The sequence below is a fragment of the Artemia sp. Qi Xiang Cuo genome, chromosome 9 (genome assembly GCF_049724085.1).
Source record: "Artemia sp. Qi Xiang Cuo chromosome 9, ASM4972408v1, whole genome shotgun sequence".
Classification (NCBI taxonomy): Eukaryota; Metazoa; Arthropoda; class Branchiopoda; order Anostraca; family Artemiidae; genus Artemia; species Artemia sp. Qi Xiang Cuo.
Genome location: NC_142802.1, coordinates 53,080,445 through 53,102,923, shown reverse-complemented (window position 1 = coordinate 53,102,923; position 22,479 = coordinate 53,080,445). Strand labels below are relative to the sequence as shown.

The following is a 22,479-nucleotide window of genomic DNA, read 5'->3' as shown; positions in this document are numbered from 1 at the left end:
GAAATTTCATTGTTACCACAAATTTTCAGGTCACATGAATAATGCCAAAGTGAAAGCAATGCTAACCCTCCAGAATTCTTAAAATCTAGAAGCTGTTCAGGGTATTTGAACATAGACAGCTTCCAATATAATCTTACCAACTACTTTTACACAAAAAGGGGTTTTCATGAAAAGGAAACAAAAAACCAAAATACAATTTGATCCATAAAACACGAGTTCCAACTTCCAACAGGGTTAGTTTCTCGAGTTCAAGTTGGAATTCTTTTAAATTTTGGCTCTAAATACACTTTGTGGTTAAGTCATCCTATACAAATTTGGAAATCTTGGGGTCTTCTTTCTTTATTTAGAGCAGATAGTTTTCCTTTGTATACTTTTCAATATATGGGAGAAAGTTGTCCATGTCCTTCTTTGAATCTGCTTCTTAATAGCTTCTCTAATCTAACATTGATCTTTTGACTACCTGGAGACACGCTGTCCTTGAGGTTACATATAATAATAATAAAAAAATAATTATATCCAAATAATTAAGGGTCTATAATATTGGGCTTCCACTCAAAATGATTTTTTAGATGGATCGCACAAATTCCTAAGGCCACAGTCAGAGGATATCAGATCAGACTTTTGCTTCAAGATCTTGCTCTCTTGCTAAAACCATAGCTTCATTATAAGTGACCATTACCAGCACCCTCCTGAAAGTCTCACAGAACATGCCGAAAAACTGACTTCACTCCATTTAGGTGCAGAACGTCTTCGACAATGCTGGATTTAACGTCACGCCCTCGTAATCTCACCTGTTCGGGATTCTATTGTTGTTGGGGAGGGGAGGTTTCTTACGTCAACAGATGGATGAAATTAAGCTTTCTCTTCTTCAACCAAAGTGGCCAAATGGGGCACATTTGGTCATTTTTGTGCTTTTTTGAGGTGTTTGTGCATTAAATATTTCAAATCGGCGCATTTTTTTTTGGGAGGGGGATCGTTCATTCGGCACATTTTCACTAGAAAAATGGAGCTTTCGGTGCATTTTCACTTTTACAGTAGCTCAACTTCAAACTGAACGTCTGGCAACACTATCTTCAACTAGTCAGTTTTAAAGTTATTTTTGACATGACAATTCTTTACTGAAACTCAAAATAAAGTCTAGTTGTATTGACAGTCATTTCTACTACGTTCGTAGGAATAAGGGTGATCATTAATTAAACAAAGGAGGCATCACAAAAAAAGTCCTCTGGGTGTGAGACGAGTGGTGTGTCTTGTATTATAAACATGAAGACTATCGCTAATGATAATGTAATCAGATCATTAAGTGAGAATAAGTTCTAAAAATAAATAAAACAAATTTGAACTTGCTCAGAAATGAATGCATTAATAAGCCAATGCTGCTTATGAAAATACAGTGGAAGGGCCTAGATAGATTTGATTGGACACAAAAAGTTAATTTTGATAAGATAATAATTTGGAAATGAACACTTGTCTTAGGTAATTTCTTGTTATATTATAAGAAATTAGATTTGAAACTGTTGCAGATAAAAGAACAGGTTATTAGAAAAACAGAAAATCTAATTAGTCAAGACATCTTAAATGCAAGTTTGTCAAAGAAGAAGAGTAATTTGAACCAATCTAAGTTTACCTCTCAACGACTTCTTAAATTTTTTTCACAATCTATTATTATATTAGGTATTCCAAACGAGGGGTATATGTACCTTGGGGATCCAAAAACGAATGTCAGGGGTACGAGACAGAACAAGGGGGTGACTTGAGAAAAAATTATTAACAATGATCTTCTATTATTTAAAGTTTTTTTCTGTTTCAATCTTGTAGACATCGAAAGACCGTGAAGTATCGTGGTGTAAAATTCAAAAGTCTACAGCCCTAGAAAATGTTTGGAAACCCCTGATATGGACTTACGAATTTAACTTTTGAACATGAAAAGCACATTCAAGGACTAGTATGTCTTGAACTAATTCAACTGGCCATTGGAAAAGAAAAGTACAAATACCACAACAAATAATCGATGGAAAAGGGCCAGGAAAGACCCAAACTATTGAAAAAGCTTCAAAAAATCATTAAGTGTAGAAATTCTTAGTTAGGCAACCACTACTAAATTAAGCACTGGCGCTGTTTCAGGAAAACATAAAAAGATAAAAAAAACTAGATTGCTATTGTTTCTGCTACCTAGTCGTTTTTTCAAAAAAAAAGAAAACAGCCCTTAGGAAACAGGTATTCTCTCTTATTTTTTGCAGTAATGAAAACGAATGAAGTAGAACTTAGTCCTTTATATCTCTAAGACTTAGACTAATATACAACCAACTTTTCTTTGTTACAGTGCCACACATTAACTATTTACGCATCATTTGTGTTAAAGCTTAGACATTCCTTGATAATGCTTGACATCGTAACCCATTATTATGAAACACAGAAAATCAAGATGAGACAAATTTAGACAAAAAGTATAGCAAAAGAAGATAAATAGAAGAAAGTCAACAAAAAATGTAAGAAATTTTTTATAGTATAGGTCAGAAAGTCTTATAATGTCCTGAACGAGCTTTCAAGTCTTGAACCCCCCCCCCTTCTCATTTGGCTTTATGCTAAAACTTTACTTCAAGGATATGATCTAATTGTGGGTAAATTAATGTAGCTATGGATAAATTGGTCTAATTATGGTTGTGGCATCTTCTGCAAACTAGTAAAGAACGAAGTCGAGCCCATAGTAACAGAAAAGTTGAAAACACGTTATGAAAAAAACTGTAATATGTGGAAGAATCGCCGTCTGAAGCAAAATTCAGGAACGGTTTCCATGATTTTGATTAATCTTAGTGGTAAGAGTTTATTGCAAACACGAATTTACGGGAATTTCAGAAAACAGCCTGAAACCCAATAAAAATGGTGTCGAATCGAAATGAAAACTACAATACTGGAGTCACCCGAGTCGAAACCCCCCATTTAGGAGAATTACCGTCCCCCACTTTGAACTTTTTCCCATGGAAACCAGCGATGTGTCTTCTTTTTTATTATTTTTTTCTGTCACTAATCGGGCACTAAAACAAAATAGAGATGTTTAAGGGTTCATTCCAAAGTAAATTCTGTGTCTAGTGTCTTTGTAAGAAGCAAAAGACAATATTAAAATAAAATACATTTTTTGACAAAGATTGTATACAATATAGATTATTGGCTAGCAGATTTTGAATCATTCAAACGTCAGCTCCTATTACTAGCAAACCAAAAGAAGGCAGCCCTGCTTAGAAATCCTTTGGCTTTGTTTATTTACAATTTCATAACGTATTGCTTGATTTTTCAGACCCTCATTTTGCCTAAACTAGTGAGTGTTTGACTTTAATTGACTTTCCCGATATTCTTAGGTTACTTATCAAAACTATATATAAATGGCAAGGTTGTCATGGAATTCTTTTTATTATCACAGTCAATTGAAGTTTTATGAAGAAAACTTGCTTCAACTTATTTTTGGTCGATCATTACAAGTGCTTGTATATTTGATAGCAAAGGAAGATTGTGTTATTCAGGGGTATATGTAAAAGCCAATGTAATTTTTCGGTGAGAATGGGGGTAAACAGGGAAATACAATATTTTGTGTGGTTAGATGGTATATTCCGAAGTTAGGGGAAAAACTAGCATGGCATATAAAATTCTAACATTGTTACAACATTTTATGCGTATGGAGAGAAAAGTTCGCCATAAAAGAAAAAGAAATATATTACATTGGCATCATTGAAAAAAAAGAAATCTCTCTATTTTAAACGATCTGTAAACTTATTCAATCACAACAGAAAAGAGGGGGATATTAATCCCCCCTCCACTAACGAATAAAGCTGATAATACGAATTTTGGCACAACAATTAGTTTTTTTACAGACGGGCTATGTCAAGTTCTTGTTAGAAGGATAACCTATATTCTAAAATCTTCAATACTAGCTGATCTGGTAGGTTTTTTATTTCTTACTCTCAAAAGTCTACTGCAAGCAAAAAGCATTTTATCTTTATGATATCTAAATTGATATCCAAGTGCTTCAGTAATATTTTAAATTCTTGTCCAGTGTTGAAGTTATCAGGAACGCAAGTCAAATTATAAACCACCTCGGGGTTGCACACTTTCTGCCACAGGGTGCACATCTCAAAGCGTTGCATGCCCCGCAGAATCCTGTCACGCGTGGTACAATCCCCACAAGTTTTGGCACAGTTTCGCCACGCTTGGCACGCGCAACCTAGTGTACGTGATTTCTGAAAGTTGGCGACCCTTCGGGGAAAGCTATTGCTCTTTATTTTCAATGTGTCATATTTTTCCTATTCTATGGAGTACTGACTTTTTAATGAGAGTAAGGAAGCCTTCTTCTATTCTTCTGAGTCTATTAAAGAGGCTTCAGCACCTCTTCCCACGGCTAAAGGAGGCCCAAAACTGAAAAACTGTGCAATATCTAGACCCATCCACCAAGAAAATTTCCAATGACACCACTGGCTAAGGGTTTTCTTCTTTGGGTTTTGGATTATTAATGATGGGGCTATGGGACAAATCATATGGCTTAGAACCAGGGGCGTCCCGAGACTCATTTCATTGGGGGGGGGGGGTGACCTTCGTAAATTTTACCGAACCAATACCTGATTTATGTCGAATTGTCTGCAGAAATCAAGAATTTTGCAAAATTTCGGGAAATTTTGCAAAATTTCTGCCGAAATTTTTGCCTTCGGCAAAAATTTTCCCAATGCCAAAACTGTTGGAGGGGCGAAACGCCCCTCCCCCCCCCTCGGGACACCCCTGCTTAGAACTATTTCTTTTGTTTTCACTATTAAGTATGTCTGTTTCTTTTGTATTCGTTGACAAAATGGCAGGTTTGGATTAAATCATACAAGGCTAAGTACTAGAATGCTCAGCATGTTTTTCTCTTTTTTAAATTAAACTACAATGTCTCCCCAACTGACTGATATAAGTTTATCAAAAGAGGTTTATTCTTATCGCAGATGCCACTTTGAGGAGGACCAGTACAGTACACCCTACAAAAATTTACATATATGTAGCAACCATTGGGAAAATTCCCCAAAATGAAGCAGAACAAGATTATACATGCAGATTTGTGCCCCTCCTCACCCCTCGCCCCTCACGAGTTCCTAAAATAGTATCAGTTTAGTATACGTGAATCAAGTCAAAACCCAAACGTATTTCAATTCTCAAGCCCTTATCCACAAAATAACCCTTTGTATTCACTGTCAGGCAAATAATGCCAAACGTAACAAAAAAAAAAACAGAGAATATGCAGTTTAACACCACAAGTAATAAATATCTTTACCCCAATTTAGCTGCTTATTGAATCTGTTGTTTCTGTATTTTTGGGAGGGAATTTAACAGACAAATCTTAAATCAGCTGATTCCTAGCAGCTAACTACCCGTCAAGAAAGAAACCAGTTTTGGTGAACCAAATCCAGCGGCTAAAATGGATGGAAGCCACAGTCGCCTCCCAGACTGAGAGATTGTCTCAGTCTTTAAAACCCCAACAATCATATCGAAATTTCCTTTCGCATTTAAATGAGTCAGTGTTTTTGGCAAAACGTGATGAATGTGCTGTTAAAAACACAAATAAAAATACGTGTCCTTAGTAATAGTTGTCCCTTTGTCGAAATTTACTATTGTACTATTATTCATAAGTAATGGTATTCTCTTAAAGCAAAATAGACTTTTGTAGTATAGGACAAATAGGAAATAACATTGAAACGCGTCTCAAATCTGTAGACTCGCGACAAAATTTGCCAAGTAGACAAATCCCAAGCAGCTACTGGCTAATCCCCCTCACTCCTAGTCATACCCAGAAATTGCTCAGTATTTCAGAGTAATGTAAAAAAAAGTAGATTTTAGGGAAAGTAAGACATACAAGTTTGACTCCTTCCATGCACATTATCAAAGCGTAACTTGGCCGTCAAATTCATTACGCGTTTCCTTCAGTGAGCGTATTATTGGAGAGAAAACATTGTGAAATAGAATTTTGGTAATACAACATAAATAAAATTGTGTATATTTAAATTGCTGTTTTGGACATTTCAACCTCAAATTACAGCTTTTTTTTAGAAGTATTACACTATTCCTTTGAAGATGTCTTAAAATCATTCCCACTGAACAGTTTACTCTATAATAATTAAAGGTTAGTTTAAAGCCCAGATCGCTCAATCTGAGAACAGTATTTATCTTCAATTCTTTCTGAAAGAGGCACACTAAATTTATAACTTATCATATTAAATTTACAGAAATGTTCAACCTCCAGGGGCGGCTGGAGGGGAGGGACAGAGGGGGCACTTGCCCCAGGCGTAGAAATTTTAGGGGGCAAAATTTCAAACAAATAATCTAACGGTTATAATCATTTTGTAATTTTTGATATTTCATTGATAAAGTACAGGGCGCAGCTAATAAAAAAAGCAATTTATAACAAGGCTGTACCCAAAACTTTTTTCTGAGGAGGTTTTACTAAAAAAAATAGGGGGGGGGGGGGGTTAACACAAAAAACTCTCAAAAACGCATACAAAATTCAGCATCAATTAAAAAAAATCAAGTAAAATAATCTATAATTATTGAATAATTCAAATAATAAATTAAAATTATTAAAAATAGATTATTAATTAATTAACAAATTGGAAATATTTTTTTAATAAATGATTTTTTTAATTCGGCCGGCAAATTTTGTGGGAGACTGAAGGGGGGGGGGCTAATCAAAATCTTGCCTTGGGTGCAAGAGGCCAGAATCGCCACTGTTTATGTCCCATCTCAAATTCTAGCATGTGCAACGAATGTCTTTAATTACCGAATTCGCCCTATACACCGCGTTTTTTACAGAAAATATAAGATATTTTTATCTGGTGTGTTTAGTCCTAGAATTATTCTTTAGATTGACCATGTGGCAGAAAATGTGTATTAACTTTTCAATGCATCGTTTATTTATTTTGATATCAACATTCATCTTTTTTTAAGTTCAGCATCTACTACCTGTGCAGGGGAGCCTCCTCCTGTGCTTGCAGCTCCTGGATAGATCGCATTGGAATGATGGGCGGTGGATGGCTGATGATAGCTTGTTGTCAAAGGAATGGCAGTGTCCTGAGCTTTGGTCAGAGTTAAACTACTACTCTCTAAAATCCGTGTACCTACAAAAAGAAACCTGAATTATCTCTTGTACGTAAATCAATTTGGATATATTACAATATTAGGTACTTATCTGTTATAACACCGATACCCAAGTTCTTCATCTATTGACGCATTGTAGAACCGGTTTCTTTCAGCTTAGCGTAAGACAAGACACGTGACAGAATAGATGGGAAATATATAATTTGGGCTATATATTTGCACATTAGGGGGGTTGGGGGTAAAGTATTTGGACAGTGTGAAGTTAGAAATCAATTCTTACTTCATAATATGTAGATTAATTTTACCGAACACATTTTGCATGCAGACCCGCTATACTTTATCCCCCTCCCCCTAATGTGCAAATATATAACCCAAATGTGTTTCTAAAGTATTACATTTTCATTGTACTTGGGTATATTTCATTGGGATTAACCTAACTTCACTTCAAGAGTGTCGGCGCTATAACAGATAAGTACGCAATATTAAATACAAGACTAGATTCGATAGGCCGTGAAGAAAATTGCATTTATTAGTACAGTGTGTATAACTTCAAATACAAGAATTCTCATCACATCTCATCTCCCAAACAATGTCTCATCCAGGAAAGAAATAATCTTCTCTTATTCAATCAATATCTCTCATTATCTTTTTACTGATACAAAAGCCAAAAATCAATATTTATCAATATGAATCCAACAAAGTTACGTTAATTTCCATTTTTTTATGTTGGAAATACTTGAATCGTTACTATAGTAAAAGAACTATGATCTTAAAGTATGTGGATGAACTGAATCAATGTTGTTTTAATAGGTTATTTGATAGGCAAACAAAATTTTCTTCAAACGGTAAAAGAAATAAACCGAAGTTCCGAATAGCAGGTAGAATGCAAATAGTGAGCTTTCAATATGGCAATGACAAAGCTGATCAATGAGTTGTATACCAAGCTAACATATCTGGTTTGTTCATGTGTTGTTTCTTCTTATTCTTCATTTAATTAGTGTTTTAGGTCTGGAAATCTTTTCTTCTGGATAATCCTAGATGAAACTAAGGTTTCATTAATATTCTTTAAAATTAAAACGAAGGTATCATAAAAAAAGGCAATGCTTTTGGCATACAAGGCCTCTAAGCCAAATAACAGAAAAGTTTAAAAGAAGTCTTACCATCATAGGACAAGTTAAAAGCAATATAGAAATAGAAAATAGACATCTGCTTTACTGGCTTCAATTTGCAGAAAGGATCCAAATCACTCGATGACATAACTTCGAATTATTTTAGATAATCTGGCAGAGCCAAAAAAGTATACTTGATATTACTGGTCTGCAAAAATTTATTTTTCTTGTTGCATTTAAGGGTGCTGAATCATAGAAGAGAAAAACTATTACGCTTCATTTTTTATTTCTTTTTTTTTTACTTAATTGTTCTCGCCTATAACTAACTTATTCTCGCTTATCTCGCCTAACTTTTTTTAGAACCCACTAAAGACACTTGTATTAGGGAAATAATTAAGTCTTAAGAATCCGAAATAACAAAATTTCACTTAATTATTTTTCAAAAAGAAATCACCTAAAAAATGTGCAAATCCAAATTTAGAATCTTCTTTCTTCTTTTTTTCATACCAGTATAATCTACATAATGATGAAAAAGGTGTTTGCTTTCAATTTTTGTGGTCGGGTTATTTAACCCCAACTTTCTGGGTGCAAGACATGTTTCATACTTTTTTTTTGCATTATACTATCCAACTAATATACTGAACCCCACCAAAGATACTTCGCTCCCATTTTGTCAAATAAATCCATTCAGCTTCTTCCAAAAACGTTCCCAAGAACCTAATTGAATATCCTACCATCAAACCATTTACCACGCAGCAAAATTGATTTGAGTCTCACGAGCTCCTTGTTCATAAAGGTGGGATGGAATCAATACATGTTTCCAGCGACAGACCAGCAGAAGCAATAGCTCCAGTGATAAACTAGCATTTGCTCCAAAGATGTTATCAAGTCAATAGAATCGCGAAGGCGTTATATTGGTCTCTTAATGCAATACTAACACTTTACAGAACTTATGAAAATGGCGAAGGGGTGGTATGAAGTTGCATACAATTTAGCAAGTACCAACATGGCACATACACATTGGTGTCCTGAAAAAAAAATCATATTTTGTAAGTTACGCATGTATACTCCCCTCCTGAGCCTACAAGGCTTATCTCGAGAAATCAAATTTTGGCAACGCGCATTTTTCAATGTTACATACTTTTTGGTGCGTTTTTTTTACCCAATTTGAGGTTTTTTCTTATTATCCATGTGGTTTAATCAGAAAGATATTGTTTAGGGTGAAAAATTATCTGAGTTGCAAAACATTAAAAGTTAAAAATATTGAAAACACGTTTTTATATGCTTCATTATATGCTACCAGCTGTCAAATTAGCCAAACATTGGAGTGAGGGTAAATGCGTATACAGACTGATTATTTTAATGACCATGATCGAGATAAAAATCGATGGAGGTAAAAATCATGCAACTTCAACGCCAGGTTTACAGACTCAAGACCTCGATTTTGTCCACCATTTCCAATGCATCTCTATAATTTTAAGCTGCAACTGCTGAGAAACTGATTTTTGCAGAGAACGCAGTTGCTTTTAGATGGCTGATGTGAACACAGCCCCAGCCCCAGAGACCTTTTCTCATGAGGGATATATACGCCAAAAAAATCTGGGGTACAAATACCTAAGTTTGTGCAGATTTTGCTTCATTCCCTCGGAATTTTAAGATACAAAGCAGCACCCTTCACATCAAACCGGGCTTACGCATCTGTCCATACATTCATGCCTCCTCACCGCAACTTTTCACTATTTCTTCTTCTATTCTCGTACAGCAATTTGGCATGTATATGTAGTATTTATAATAATATTTTAGATAGAAGTCAAAAATTTCAGTATTACCTTGTACCCTAAAATTACCATTTTGTATAAGAACCTGCATGCATTGAGGTCAAGTTCCTGTCCCTAAGAGGCTTTGATCACAACTTATAAAAAAAGCAAAAAAAAACTTTTCCATGTCCAAAAGTCAGAATATTTTGGAATTGATACCTTTTCCATAAAAAAAAATCCTATATTCATTTCTAATTTGTGAACTTTATACTGGGATTGGTTTTTGATTTAAAATATTGCATTTGCAAGCCTAGTTGGTTATGCAAACACGACTACCATAGGATGCAAGTAAGTAGGTTCGATCAGTCTACCTTCGTTTGACTAAAGCTATTGACAAAAAGAAACTCATTAAATAGCTGCCATACTGGTTTCAACCTCAACATCCCCGGTGTCCCTCCATTCCTCCATAATACACCTCTGATCTTACCCTGAAATTTGGACTATTGTGTAACATTGAATGTAACTTATATCTCTAAATGAATTTGTTTACACGCCATTGTGTTTTTAAAAAAACTAATCAACATACAGAAAGTACAACCAGCAGTTCCCTAGACTAGCTGGAAAATTAATTTTCGTTCCAGATGAGTATAAGTCAGAAAATGCGCATTACGGGCTTGGCTTTTGGCAACAAGCCTCCGCATCTCATTCGTACGATTCAACAGTTTCAAATACTAACAAAAAGCTAGCTGAAAACTATGAGGTGGAGATTTAGTAAGCGACATTGACAGTGAAAGCAGAAAAAATCTTAAAAAATAGGGCAGATCCCATGAATGAAACCACCAGCCGTGTTTAAGCCAAAAGGACAACGTGATTTTATTTAATCACACTCACAAATATTAAAGATGATGTCAATTCATCGTTAGGTAAAATAAAAGAAGCAGTAGGAAGATGAGACAGGAACTATTAAATGAGCGGCATTCTAATTCAATTTTGGCACCAGCCTGCTAAATAACTTTTAATACTAAAATTCGATTTGAATTTTTCAATGGCTTTTCATTGTTTTATACATAGGTATGTCCTGATCCACCACTGCGAGGCGGAAGGAGGATTTTCCCTGACAAAACGAAAAAAAACCGTAAAGAAGAGATAAACGAGGATAATACAAGTCAGTGCTCTGCATACACTGAAAAATTGAATTTCTATTCAGTATTGTATTTTTATTCAGTTACTCTTTCATCGTTACTTTGAGAGGGTCTTCATATTTCAGTTTTTGTGTTGGTTTTAAGGTTAGGTTTTTTATATTATCTTGGGATTTTTATCAGTATTTTTTTTAATATTGTGCACTGAGGACGATCCAGCGGAGGTCTTGACTGAAATATTTACATTGTAATCTAAGTTTCTCACTGGTTTGTATTATCCTCGTTTCTTTCTTCTTTACAGTTTTTTTTCGTTTTGTCATCATTAAAAAGTGTGGTCTCAGAAATTATTTAGGATTTTCCCCGAGAGAACATAAAAAGGAAATGTTAAACACGACAATTTTTCAGGACTCCCAAAGCCATACTCCCCCAATGATCTGTCAAGATTGCTTTAATGTTTCCTATGTTTTCAGCACAATGTTCTTGTTTTTGGCAGTCTTGACATACACCAACATGAAAAAAGCCTATGTATGTATCTGTTGGTATTACGAACCTAGGCAAAAAAAAATTAATGTAAACACGTTTTAAAATATATGAGTCATGAGAGCCGTTTATAAAATTTTAGAGAATGTTAGTATACAAGTTGGATCACAGGGTGCTCCCTAGTAGAGGGTCAACATAAAAAAGACATATTTTTAGGTCATATATTTATAGAGGATATAGACCGATTGGTACTTGTTAATTATACAGAACAAACCCAAGAAGTGAACTTAGGCTAATCCTAATGAAATATACCAAAGTATGATGAAAATATAATACTTTAGCAACAAAATTATGGAAACTACAACAGAAAATATAGGAAGCAGGCCGCCCAGAACACATCAAGTTAAATACCTAACATTACCTAGACATAATCTAACCAAAATACCAACTCTATATGCTATATTAAATATTTAATTAAAACATACCTACAACGTAGTTTTTCCACTGAGCCTAAGCTTATTGTCTCCAAATACAGACAGCTAAACCGGTTTTTCTCCAATCTTACATATCAAAATTCTTGACTGTGTTCTGTATAATTAACAAGTACCGACCAATCACATGGTCAGGGGAAAGATCCTAAGTTATCCCCTTCTCCTATATAGTGATGAAAAATACTGTGAAAATACTGTGATGACCCTTTATCAATTTTTTCATGGATCTAAACTTCCCAGTGAAATGAATTGAGAGGATCATGTTGAGCCACTATCAACCATCAGCAACTTCAACTGATTGTCACATCACTAACCTTGGGCACTATTTAAAATATCTCCCTTACCAACAAAGTTCCTCCTGTAAGCTTAATTCCAAAATAACTGTAGCATATTGTGCACTGATTGCCTTATTCAATACCAGAGGTGTCTAAAAAATTCCAGTCCGTAGACCTTGAGCAACCTCTAATGCATACTAACGAAACCCGCAAAAAGTCTCAATAATATCTAAATTGCTTGATTTTTTATCATGGAAGATATTAAAAATATTCAATGCAAGAAAGTAGTCGAAAATGAAAAGTAAAAAAGAAATATTTCAGTAACTCCAGAAGTTTCTAATAACTTTTTTACCTATTTTTCAACAGGAGAAATGACAAACACAGAAGTAATATTATTTCACACATATGGGTGAGGTTCTTCAAAATCAATTCCAACATGGTGACAAACATCAATGACATGTTGAATGTACGATTTTTTTATCCTTTATAACTTCTTATTATTTTAAGTTTGACAACTGCTTTTAGTTTAAGTAAATAAAATGTACAAGTCAAAATAACATTGCATTACATTTTTGCCCAAATAAATCATTTCTACTGTCATCCCTGCCTTTAGTTAGCATTTCTTTTCAAAGAAAACAGAAAACGACTAATTACCCCCACTTCCATGCTGAAGAAGTCCAGTCCCAGATGGCAATCTATAAACTCCATGACTTGAAAGTCCAATTTGGTTTTGGCCAATAGCCCCAATGATAGTGCCTCTTTGTCCATAGTGCGAAGTAGCCCCACTCGTGCTGCCACTTTCATTTTTTAAACTAAGCGGTTCCTCACTCCGCCTTATCATTGTATTCACTTTTTTAGTCACTCTCACCTAAAAAAAGGATTAGACCATCATAATCAAAGAAATATAAAACAAAGAATCACTTTTGATTCAATATGTGACAATTAATGAGGTTTTAAAACAGTGACAAGACGATGAATCGGAAACGATCATCGGGGGACCCCCACTTACTATCTGGGCACGTAGGTAGTAGAAGGCCTTAGGGCCCATTTCCCGACTGACATCTGGAAGTATTTACGTATCTCCTCCGTGTAAAATGTCCATTTTAACTTTTTTTTTATTTTGTAGCTCATCGTGTAAAACAGATGATCTTAGAAAATTCCGGTACGGTTTATTTGATCGCAGTTAAAACTTTGAAGGCCTTTCTAAGAGCCAAAACTGATCAAAAAGCAATGCAACACGCCTTCAACGCCTTTGTCCCCCCACAACCTGGAACAGCAGAAGAAGAACAAAAGCATTTTAATCTGGACGGTCGAAAGGTCCAAAAAATATGATCAAAAACTTCTGGGCTTGCTGATTTCTAATCTGAGGCTAATATCCAATATATACATCCAAAATCTAAACAGGGTGGAGCATATAATAATTGATAATTGATGGATAAATCTCATTTTGTTGAAATGAGTCATGCAAGGATTTTCTAACTCTCTAGCAGGAGACACAAACAGGGGATCTTAGGCCCATTGCCTTTTCAAACCTCTCCCCTCACCCGCAATTTTGCACATTATCATTCGAAGATTATTTAGCGAATATTTCAAATGTTTAAACACTAAGCATTAAATTGCACTACAGCTGTACTAAGTCAAAACAAACATTCACAAATGGTCAGATTTTCATAAAACTGGTTTTTATGAGTTTTTGACCCTGTTGGTTACAAAAACGCGGCCAATATTGCAGTATAGAGGCTCGAAATTACATGATATTTGATTCCAACCTATAACAGAATTTAAAGATTTGAGGTTGTTGACAAAAAAGACCTCCAAAATCAAAACACGTTTAATTCATGCTTCACTAGCGTTGGACACCTTACATCTTGACAAAATCAGTCACGAATGGAATTACAATATATTTGAGTGGATGGCCCAAAGTGGGGCCATTGAGCCTGGTGATGATAAACATGAAATTTTAGTCACTGAAAAAAATTAAAACCGAAATGCGACTGTCTTACATCCGAACACATGATAGACATAGTCCACAGGTGGCGCTCTAATTCTACTAAGCTTGGTATGTGTAAGTACCAAGGACATTGAAATGAAATACCACTGAACTGGTCAAGTGGAAACTTAAACAACCATACAGATTTTAAAATATTAGGATAATTTTTATTCTTATAGGAGACATTGAATAGAATTTTATAGGAGAATATTACGAGAAATATTAGGAAAATATTAGGAGAAAGACGAAGAATGAAAAAGACATCTGTAGGCACTTATGCAGTTTTTGGCGGTAGCAGGTCCCAAACTTAGTTGAAAAATCAGCAAAATATCAGCTACTATACACCCAAACAGCTTAAGGAATAGCTTTGATGTGAAGGTGGAGTGGCCTTTGGGAATAAACAGATTGTAAAAGTTTGAATTTTCCTGGATGAAAAGCACTGTCAAATTTAGTTAATCAGTTTAGATTATTTATTTCCTTTGTTCAACTTGGCAACACTGATGAAAATATGGTACTACCCTAAAAACTCCAGTTTTGAAACAACCTATAAAGAAAAATCTAAGAAAACCATGTTTTTCAAGTATGAATAGATTTAAGATGGGTCCGGAGAGCAAAAATGTTTTTAATGTCTTTTGTAAATTTAAGGATTTCTGATCTTATTGATTATAAATCTGAGCCTAATTCTGCAATATGGAAGCACAAAATCAAAACATTAAGTACAAATTAATAAATAGAGCTGGATTCACACTGTAGTTGGCATTGGGGGTTTCCTGAAGTTGTTGTAATATCATTTTGCAGCTACTCTTACCAGGGATAGTCCCACCATGACAATCACATTACTACAGTAAATATATACAGAAACTAAATTACCTTAATTCACACTTCGGAACGAATTAAAATAAGAAGAAAAAAGAAAAATGTTTCCATGAGAAGTACAGAACGAATAACATTATATTTAAGTTTCAAACGAGCAGAAATTGGCTCTAGTCAAAGCTAAAGTAAACAGATTTTACTATGAACAAGAAATAAAACATAAACATACAGAAATTAATGTAAATGCCTAGAATAGCAGCTCTTCAGAGGGAGACATGGTAGAACAAAAAGAGACACATTTTTAGATTGCTAGTTTTGTGCTCATTTTAATAGTTTTCTTCAAATTTTTGACCATTCATCCCCAGTTCCCCCCCTTGAGAATGGGGGGGGGTACCCTAGATTAATGTGGATGAAAAAATAATGTAGATAATAATATATATATATATATATATATATATATATATATATATATATATATATATATATATATATATATATATATATATATATATATATATATATATATATATATATATATATATCCCATGCCCCTTGACTATCCGAATATGGACCGCCCTTGTCCCTCCCCTAATAAAAATGCTGGAGATTCGACCCTGTATAAGAGGATAAGCATTACAAACACAAATGACGCAAAAGGGTTTTGAAGGGTAGCACGACTATTCTTTTTTGTGGTAATTCCTGAGTTTCAAGTTTGTGTTCATGGTTCGTTTTAGTTCTTTTGCTTTCACGTTGCATTTCCTAATTCATAGTAATTTCACTACATTTTAGGTCTAAAATCTTATATAAGCTAATGTTTGTTCTATCAAGTTTCCAATTAACCCTTTACTTTTCTTAAAAGTTTTTTTTTTCAATTTGATTACATGAAAAAAGCAGAACATCTACATTCAGAATGATACGAGTTGATAAAAGACATTTAACTGTTTCCAGATACTCACAATCAATACAACATGCACAAGAACCATACATGCCTGCTACATCTAACACAAAACCATGAAAATGTGAAAATATTTTTATTTTTAGTAACGTAACACTTTCTAGATTAGAATACTCAGAACAGTTTTTCTCACTTTAACAAAAAAAAAAGAAATACACAATGGGAAATGATCCTAAGTGCATACAACCCCCAAATTAGTAGAAGTTATCAAGGAATATAGCAAAACTATGGCATGTCATTATTATATAGCAGATGTGGCTTGTTATTCCAAATTCCATTTTTAATAAGTTATTTCTAAAACAAGATAACCAAAGGCAAGCAATAAATTGGCGCTCAGGAAAATACGGGGATCAGCCCCTCCACCCCCCCTGCCCAACAAGTTATAAGAATTATGGTGGTTTACTTAGTGATTGTCTGTTTTAAAAATTCCCCTCACGCCAAAAAAAAGAAGAAAAACCGTAGTAGGCTACCTACCACTATATATATATATATTTCCAACGTTCACCTTATCAGACTTTAAAAAATTTCCCAATTTCGTGAAAAATCAGAATCCTATGGGGAGGAGAGGGGGGCTTTAAAATACCTTCTTAGAGTCTAGCTTGGACTTTCAGGTCACTTTTTATATATAAGAACAAAACCAAATATCATGAGCTTCATTTTAATGAAGATACAACCGTAGTGCAAGATCCCTTTTGTAATATAGCAGAAAAATAACAAAATTTGGATTTTATTCTTATCAGAGAAAATCTGTTTAATTTTTTAATATTTGCTTTCAGCTTTATTACCCCCCCCCCCCCACACACACACACACACACACACAGACACACTAATGCCTGTATAAGGCCCGAGACTAAACACTAACTTTGGTATTGTTTTTTTTTTTTTTGCACTTTCGTCATATAGCCACCACACTCAAGATCTTGTATTACAAACATGAGATAATAACCAGTTTTCATGGTCTTTATACCAGACAATATTAGCTTTGGCTTGGTGGGAAACTACATGTAGCAATATTTTAATTAAATATTTTGTTGGTATTTTGGTTAGGTTAGTTTAGGTTACATATTTAATATAATGCAGTCTGGGTAGCCCAGTTCCATAATTCTTTGTTGTAGTTTGCGTAATTTTGTTGATAAAGTATTATATTTTCAGCATGTTTTGTTTTATTTCATTGGCATTAACCAAACTTCCCTTCTCGCCAGAACTTAAGCGTAGTGGCTAGAAGACACAAGTAGGCCAACCATTTTTTTTTTCAAATTTGCAATATGATGTGAGCAAACTGTTGATTAAGACTAGTTCTAAGCAAAAATGAACAGTGTAAGCAAAAAAAAAAAAGCAAAATCGTATTACCATATTGAGACATTAGGAGGGGGAGGGAATTCAATTAACTGAGAGGAAAGCCAAGACTCTTGTTCATGGCTTCTTCCGAGGTAATAGACAAGACCTAGACTAGGAAAACCCCCATGATTACCTTAAATTGCATTCTCCAGCAACTAACGTAAATCCTGTGATGTTGCTGGTGATGATTCCAATTGGCAGCATCCCAGACGTTATGCAAATATATACCCTAATGTGGATAAATTTAGGGGTGGGGGTAAAGTTCATTTGTGATGCAAATGAAGGTTATATGGCAAAATTGTACTTTAGCTACTTTTGGCTATCTTGGAAAGGGGTAAAGTTAGGAAAATAAAACTTTCGGAGATGAATCTACAGGCTAAAGTATGGGTAAAGTTCTACCAAATCATATTATTGAGTTAGGACTAAAGTGAATACACCATTCGATGCCTTTTTTATGCTGATTACGAATATAATAAGCATTTCTATCAGAAATGAATTTCAGCCCCCCCCCTCCCTATATATACCTAACCAAACCCTGAATTGGCATATATAGGGGGGGGGCTGTAATTCATTTCCGATAGAAATGATTATTATATTCGTAATCAGCATAAAAAAAGGCATCGAATGGTGTATTCACTTTAGTTCTAACTCAACAATATGATTTGGTAGAACTTTGCCAAAGTATGTCCTGGGAAGGTATTTTGAAGTACCTATCTCCACTTTTTCTCCCTCTAGAGGGTCCTGAAATGTGCCTACATGACAGGTCCATCCCTATTGAAATTCTGACAAACAGGTCTATAATACCTATTGAAACTTTGACATAACAACGTTTTACCTTATTTTTCAGTTATCAGTCTTTTTCTCTGGTTTTAGTTCTGAAAAAGCAATTCCTGATATTGGAATAGAATTTTAAGCCAAATCACTGTTTTTTTTCAAAATTTAGAAGTGTATTTGCATATCTTTAAAACCACATAAATTGCAATTGAGCAAAGTTGTTAAGCTAAAAGCAATTTTATTGTACTTCATTTAAGCAGAAGATCTATTTTGCTAGGTTTCACTTTTATAACGCAGATATTTTTAAAGGCCATCAAAGGTCAGGACCCTCTAGAGGGAGAAGGAGTTGAGGTATGTACTTCAAAATACCTTCCCCAGACATACTTTAGTATGTAGACCCATCCCTGAAAGTTTCATTTTCCTAGCCTAACCCCTTTCCAAGATAGCCAAAAGTAGCTAAAGTAGAATTTTACCACCATGATATTTGTAAAAAAAAACAATACAAAGAATTTAATGATAGGCTACTGCTAGGCTATCTGGTAAAAATTTACCAAATAATATTATTGAGTTACAAATAAAGTGAATATACCCCTCGATGCCTTTTTTTATGCTCTTTACAAATATAGGGTAAAAGACCTCTTTTTGGGAAAGACCACTTTTCTTTGGCATTTCGGAAAAATAGCAATGGGTTTTTGGACCACCCCTTTTTACTACAACATGAAGCAATCTGAGGGCAGTTACGAGAACCCTATCTTCTTGGTAAGATTATTACCAATAATCTGTCAGAATTAATTAAGAATGGTTTCTCTGTTTTAAAATGCAATTGGAAATAAAAATTATAGCCTATTTAAATGTTTGTGATTTACTTAATGGATTCCAAGCTACAAAACTTACATTTCTAGGATCAAGGGAAAATCTTCTTTCTATCAATACGTGAATAAAAATGGAACAATAATCGAATGTGTGAATCAAAATAGGATAATTGATATTTCCAAAAAGAGTTCCTTGTAGGTAAGTCAATAAACTAAGAATTTCAAGTCTCTGATCTTAAATAATCTGAATAATAACCATATTGATGACTTTTTGCTATTCATTGATAGCTTAGACTTTTTGCTATTCATTAATATACCCAATCCTTCTCAATTCCTCTTTGGTAACAAGATGTGAGGGTTTTAGTTTTACATACTTTTGCTCAATTGGATACTGGTTTTTTACCCTAATAATCATTTTTGTCAGAAATGAATTTTACCCCCACCCCTATTTATACAATTCAGGGTATATATTCGCACATTACAGGTGTGGGGGTAAATTTTACTTCTGATGTAAATGAGAGGTAAGTTTAAACTTTCCTCTCACCCTTCTAATGTGCAAATATATACCCTGAATTGGTATATATAGGGGTGGGGCTAAAATTCATTTCCAACAAAAACTGATCTCTATCCTATAAGCAGCCTTAGCCTATATTTCATTACAACAAGGCCAGGAAAAAGAAAAAAATATAGGCTAGGCCAAGCTAAATGTACAGCCTAGCATACAATTGGCTATTTGTAATAGACTACACTCTTAGTTTAATAATATGGAAAATGTAACGAAACTAACCTTGTTTTAAAACAAAACTATGCAAATATATACATCTCTCTCAATTCACCATTTTTCAACACATTGAATCCAAGAAAAACTTGAAACTATGAACGAGGCAAACGCCAAGAACCTGAGCGGTGCCGTCCTCGTAGCTCCCGGCTAGTGGGTGGAAATGGGAGGACGGCTATTATACGCATGCGTCAGATCAAGTATTGAAAAGCAAGCCAAGTTCTTGGTTTAGTCTTATGTCCAAAAAATGAAATCGAATTTAAATTAAGAGTTATAATCAGATTCATATGTTAGTGCTGTCATTTACGCAATTAAATGTACTGCATGCAAGGAAGTATAAACTCTAAAGTTGGTTACCTATAAATTAACCTACTTAAATGTGCTAATATTAAAAATTCTTTTGGGAGGGAAGGGGCGCCCCTAAGGTTAGTGGAATCTGGAGAATAATTAATCCACCACAATTTCCTAATGGAAATACAATAAAAAGGATTTGTCAATGGAACCACCAAAAAAACATTTTTCAAAATCTACAGTGGAGGGAATTGATACAAAGAAGAAAATTATTTATTTCCCAACAACTACGTAAGTTACAAATAAGTTTGAGAAATTATCTTTCGTCACCAGATAAATAAAAATAAAAGGTAAAATTCTACTTTACCAACTTTTGGCTATCTTGGAAAGGGGTTAGGCTAGGAAAATGAAACTGTCAGGGATGGGTCTACAGGCTAAAGTATGTCCTGGGAAGGTGTTTTGGAGTATGTACCTCCACTCCTTCTCCCTCTAGAGGGTCTTGACCTTTGATGACCTTTAAAATGTGTGTTATAAAAGCGAAACTTGCAAAATAGATCTTCTGCTTAAATGAAGTACAACACAATTGTTTTTAGCTTCAACACTTTGCTCAATCCCATTTTATAAGGTTTTAAAGACATGCAAATACTTTTCCTAAATTTGAAAAAAAAAATTAATATGGCTTAAAATTCTACTCAAATAACAGGAATTAACTTTTCAGGACTAAACCTAGAGAAAAAGAAAATGATGACTGAAAATTAAGATATAATACAGTTTTGTCAAAATTTCCATAGGTATAGACCTGTCATGCAGGCACATTTCAGGACCCTCAAGAGGGAGAAGGAGTGGAGGTAGGTACTTCAACATGCCTTCCCGGGACATACCTTAGCCTGTAGACCCATCCCTGAAAGTTTTTATTTTCCTAGCCTAACCCCTTTCCAAGATAGTCAAAAGTAGCTAAAGTAGAATTTTACCTAATAAAATTTACAAAACTGGGAACAAGAAAAGTCTTGACTATAAATAATATTGATACTTGGGCTCCAGACAAAATCTTAACAATTCTGAGACAGCAAAAGGTTAACGGAGTTTCCGATCCTATCATTAGCTAAATAACGACAGTCAAGTGAAAGTTTTTTGTTTTTATTGAAGAACATAACCCAATTTAGACAAAGGGTTAAAAATCCTGGCAAAAAAAGAAAAGCCAATATTTTACCATTTCTAAAGAAGCCATGGTACTGGTGCATTATGCGGGCCCACCGCTATAAACTGTATCAAGAAAACCAGTCACGAAACCCGTCAAATGGGCTATTTGCAAGAGACCGCTATAGATAAATGATTGCAAAGCGTTGTTTCTCAATGAGTTACAATATTTAAACAATTGTTTTTTGAGGTTTAGGGGGGGAAAGATACCTATCCCCCCTCCTCCCCTCTAGTGTGCAAATATATAGCCCAAATTTGTTTCTAAACTATTATATATTCATCCTATTTTATTTTATTTCATTGGCATTAACCAAACTTGACTTCTTCGCGGTGCCCGCATAATGCACCAGTACCCAAACCATTTACAAAAGTGAAATTTTCCAACTTTTGTCAAAAAGAACTCACAATCCAACTCCAAGGATCGGTACTGTTCTAAAATCTGGGAAACACACGAGAAGTGAAGTTTGGTTAATACTTATGAAATAAAACAAAATAGGTTAAAAATATAATAGTTTAGAAGCACATTTCGGCTATATATTTACGCATTAGGGGGGTGAGGGTAAAGCATAGCATATATTAAATACGTAACCTAACCTAGGTACCTTTTTCCCTCTAAACCCCAAAAACTAAAGTTTAAACATAGTTCCCGGAGTGAGAAACCCCTTGTTTGTACAGCATCAGATAGGAAATTACCGGGCAATATCTATCTGATCTTTGCTTTTCTCGAGTGGCATTCTCGCGTGTTTCCCAGATTTTAGAACAGTACCCAAGGGGTACTCTTCTGAAATGCAGGACACATGCGAGAAGTGAAGTTTGGTTAATGCTAAAGAAATAAAACAAAATAGGATGAAAATATAATAGTTTATGAACAAATTTGGGCTATATATTTGCACATTAGGGGGGTGGGGGTAAAGCATAGCATATATTAAATAGGCCTACGTAGCCTAACCTAGCTACTTTTTAGTCTCCCTAAACCCCAAAAACCAAAGCTTGAACCTTTGTCACGGACTGAGCAATATCTCACTATGCAGCGGAAACCTGTTTATCAATACTGGCTTTGAGATTTCAATGCGGTCTTTTTTTTCATGTGTCCTGTATTTCAGAAGATGACCCAAATCTATGTTTTTCTTTCCATACTTTGATGTCTGTTCTGTACAAAGTTTTTACATA

General features: G+C 34.5%; 1 protein-coding gene across 1 annotated transcript in view; it reads right to left on the bottom strand.

The window, feature by feature from the left end:
* Positions 1–13,220, bottom strand: part of Sin3A (SIN3 transcription regulator family member A) — a 90,467-nt gene extending 77,247 nt beyond the window's left edge. Inside the window, 2 exon segments of the mRNA XM_089095017.1 lie at positions 6,976–7,130; positions 13,016–13,220. Coding sequence (XP_088951143.1) covers positions 6,976–7,130; positions 13,016–13,202 — 342 coding nt within the window. The 5' untranslated portion in view covers positions 13,203–13,220.
* Between the last annotated feature and the right edge of the window lie 9,259 nt (positions 13,221–22,479).